At 54.4% G+C, this 3,274-nt stretch overlaps 1 protein-coding gene across 1 annotated transcript; it reads left to right on the top strand.

The window, feature by feature from the left end:
- The first annotated feature begins 801 nt into the window (after nucleotides 1–801).
- On the top strand, nucleotides 802–1,812 carry LOC146586111 (olfactory receptor 14A16-like). Its single transcript, XM_085321833.1, has one exon. It carries the CDS (start codon nucleotides 877–879, stop codon nucleotides 1,810–1,812), a length of 936 nt encoding a protein of 311 aa, XP_085177959.1. The 5' UTR covers nucleotides 802–876.
- Nucleotides 1,813–3,274: the final 1,462 nt, after the last annotated feature.

The raw sequence follows: 3,274 nt of genomic DNA, 5'->3' as shown, positions 1-3,274 counted from the left end.
TCTCCTGCAAYGTGCCCATTTCCCACTGTGTGTCAAAGGGGCAGAGAACGACTGTCCTGCGATGTTGCCATCTGGGAAGTGGTGTGCTCAGGAGGGTGAAGACTTTCGTGAGCTTTCATGAGTGCTTATCTGTGTCTCACTCCTTGCTTTCCCTCTGGTAGGAGCATCACCTTGTTGCTCCTTGTTTCCTCACCTCTCTGTGCTGGTTTAGTTCTTGCTCTCCTGCTCTCTGGGGTAAAGGAGGCAGTAACTTCCCACTCCAATACAGTGTCCGGGGAAAGAATGAAGATGGTAAACTGGTGTGAGGGCAGATTCCGTCTCAGTGGGACAGAGATGTCTAGGAAGGGTTGGGTCAGCCCCTGCCTTCTCTGCACTGTGTCTTTCCCTTGCTGGAATAGAAGGTGATGCAGCTGATCCAGATACAGACACCCTTGTTCAGGAGGGCAAGTCTGGGAAACATGAATCCCTCACAACAAACTTGGCTTTCAGACGCATCTGCCATGAGCACTGTATCCTCTCTCTCAGTGCTAAAAAGAGAATGTTCCTCCTAGGTCACCGGAACAGATTCCCCTTCACTCAGCTCATGATGTCCATCCCCAGGTATCCCCAGCAAATATACAGGGCAGTCTGACACCTCCATTTGTGTCCCCCTGCAGAGCAGGGCTGACTCCTCTGGGGCCCATGGGCAGAGGCCCTGCCACTATAAACACAGCACAAATCAGGGGTCAGGAAAGAAGCCAAACAAGGTGAAGGAGAGAAGGAAGGTGTGTGTAGGGGGTGCTATGAGGAGTGCGGTGGGTTTTACTCAGAGAAGCCTGTTCTGACTTGTCTGTGCCTTTTCCTCCTTGGACAGTGCCCTGAACCAAGGCAGAGCAAATGTCCAATGGGAGCGCCCTCAATGGCTTCCTCCTCCTGCCATTTGCAGCGACACGAGAGCTGCAGCTCTTGCACTTCTCCCTCTTCCTGGGCATCTACCTGGCTGCCCTCCTGGGCAACGGCATCATCATAACAGCTGTGGCCTGCAACCACCGTCTCCACACCCCCATGTACTTCTTCCTCCTCAACCTCGCCCTCCTTGACCTCAGCTCCATCTCCACCACTGTCCCTAAATCCATGGCCAATTCCCTGAAGAACACCAGGTCCATTTCCTACTTAGGATGTGCTGCCCAGGTCTTCCTGGTTGTCTTCTTTTTTTCAGCAGAGTATTCTCTCCTCACTGTCATGGCCTATGACCGCTACGTTGCCATCTGCAGACCCCTGCACTATGGCACGCTCATGGACAGCAGAGCTTGTGTCAGAATGGCAGCAGCTGCCTGGGGCAGCAGCTTTCTCTGTGCAGTGCTGCATACTGCTAGTACATTTTCAATACCGCTCTGCCAAAGCAACACAGTGGACCAGTTCTTCTGTGAAATCCCCCAGATCCTCAAGCTCTCCTGCTCAGAATCCTACCTCAGGGAAGTTGGGATTACAGGGGCTGGTGCCTGTTTAGTCTTTGGGTGTTTCATTTTCATTGTGCTGTCCTATGTGCAGATCTTCATAGCTGTGTTGAGGATACCCTCTGAGCAGGGCCAGCACAAAGCCTTCTCCACGTGCCTCCCTCACCTGGCCGTGGTCTCCCTGTTTATCAGCACTGCACTGTTTGCCTACCTGAAGCCCCCCTCCATCTCCTTCCCATCTCTGGATCTAGTGGTGACTGTTCTGTACTCCATGGTACCTCAAACCGTGAACCCGCTCATCTACAGCATGAGGAACAAGGAGCTCCAGGAGGCAGTGAGGAAACTGTTTCAGCCGCTACTAGTTCAGCAGCAATGAGCTGCCCATTTCTCCTCACAAGCCACTTACAGTCTATCTCAGGCAACTCTTGTGCTGTGGGAGTTCTGCCTGAGAGTCATGTACAAATGTTTGAATTCATGCTGCTTTTCCAGAGTCACAAATCCCTGCTGTGTGACCCAGCGGCCTTCTGTAAATCTTCCTGTCACTGTGCCAGACCTGGCCTCCCAAGTAGCATCTCTGTAATAAAGGGGATCTCCTTACTACTATGCCTGAAGGCTGGGCTCTTCTTCCCCAGCAGAAGCCATGAATGTGCTCAGGGAATTGCACCAAAAAGGCCCTCTTGCCGTGACTGGGATTTCCATGGGCTAAGGTGTTTCAGCTCTTTTGGGTGATGTGTGAGGGAATGTGGGGAGCATTTAGCCCTCACTTGTGGGTGCCCAGGGCCCCTATACAGGGTGAATGGTCAATGAGTGTCTGCTGGGGACTGTCACACATATTAGAGGGCTGGTGAGAGATACCCATCCTTCTGGAAAGGGAATATGGAGCCACCCAGAGAGCACAGGGTGTCTCCAGGGACAGCGTGTGGCTGGGATGGGCAGTGAGTGAGGACTCCTAAAGCCAAGTGGAGTCACCCACAGGTAAAGGGCCAAACCAAAGAATGCATCAAATGAGAGCTCATCATTCTCACGAGAGGGAGTGTACTGGGTCTAGTGACGCCTCTGAACACATGCTGAGCAATGGGAAATGCCCTGTGATTGCTCCATCCATGCTCCGCAGCCACAGACTCTGGCAAGGGCAGGAGGTTGTCAGGTGCAGTGTTGTTGGTCCAGCTGGCTTTGCCCTGAGCAGCATGTCCAGTGCAGAGCCATCCTGGGGCTCTATTGCCCCCTTGCCCTGCAGAGGAGCACCACCAGCCCAGGGTCCTGTGTGGAGCCCAGGGGAGCGATACTGGAATGGATAGCCTGGCTGGCACAGACACACTCACCTGGGGAAAGGCTCTCTGGGAAGCAGAGACACCTCTGGAGGAGACCAAAGAAATGAGGGTGTGTTTGTGGGGAGGAATAAATGAAGACCTGTTTCTATGTTTGTCAGCTTGAGGCAGGCTGCTTGTCACTGGAGCTGCTTGAGGCACACTGGGGTCAAGACTCTCGTGCTGTCCTGGGTAGAGGGGCTGGCCAGAGGGGCTGGAGGCAGCCAGGGTTAAGGATCTCCTGGTCATGGGAGCAGTGGGGACATGGAGTGACTGGCCTCCATTTCCTTGTGCCACTGCTGGCCTGACCAGGGGCTGATGTGGAGGCTGACACCCGTCTCTGTCCCACACAGAGCTCCACAGCCCCCTGTGGTGAGCACTGCTGTGGGGCCACTAGCAGCCTGGGCTACTCTGCTGGTTGGACTGGGGAGAGGACAGCGGAGCTGGGGAGAGTCGAGGAGGGGCTGGCTGGGCTGGTCAGGGCCCAGGAGAGAAAAAATGCCAGCAGGCAGCCTCTGCATGTGAATGGCA

This window comes from Rhea americana, unplaced genomic scaffold (genome assembly GCF_003343005.1).
Source record: "Rhea americana isolate MKP2758 unplaced genomic scaffold, rheAme1 scaffold_712, whole genome shotgun sequence".
Classification (NCBI taxonomy): Eukaryota; Metazoa; Chordata; class Aves; order Rheiformes; family Rheidae; genus Rhea; species Rhea americana.
This window is presented reverse-complemented; position numbering and strand designations above follow the sequence as displayed.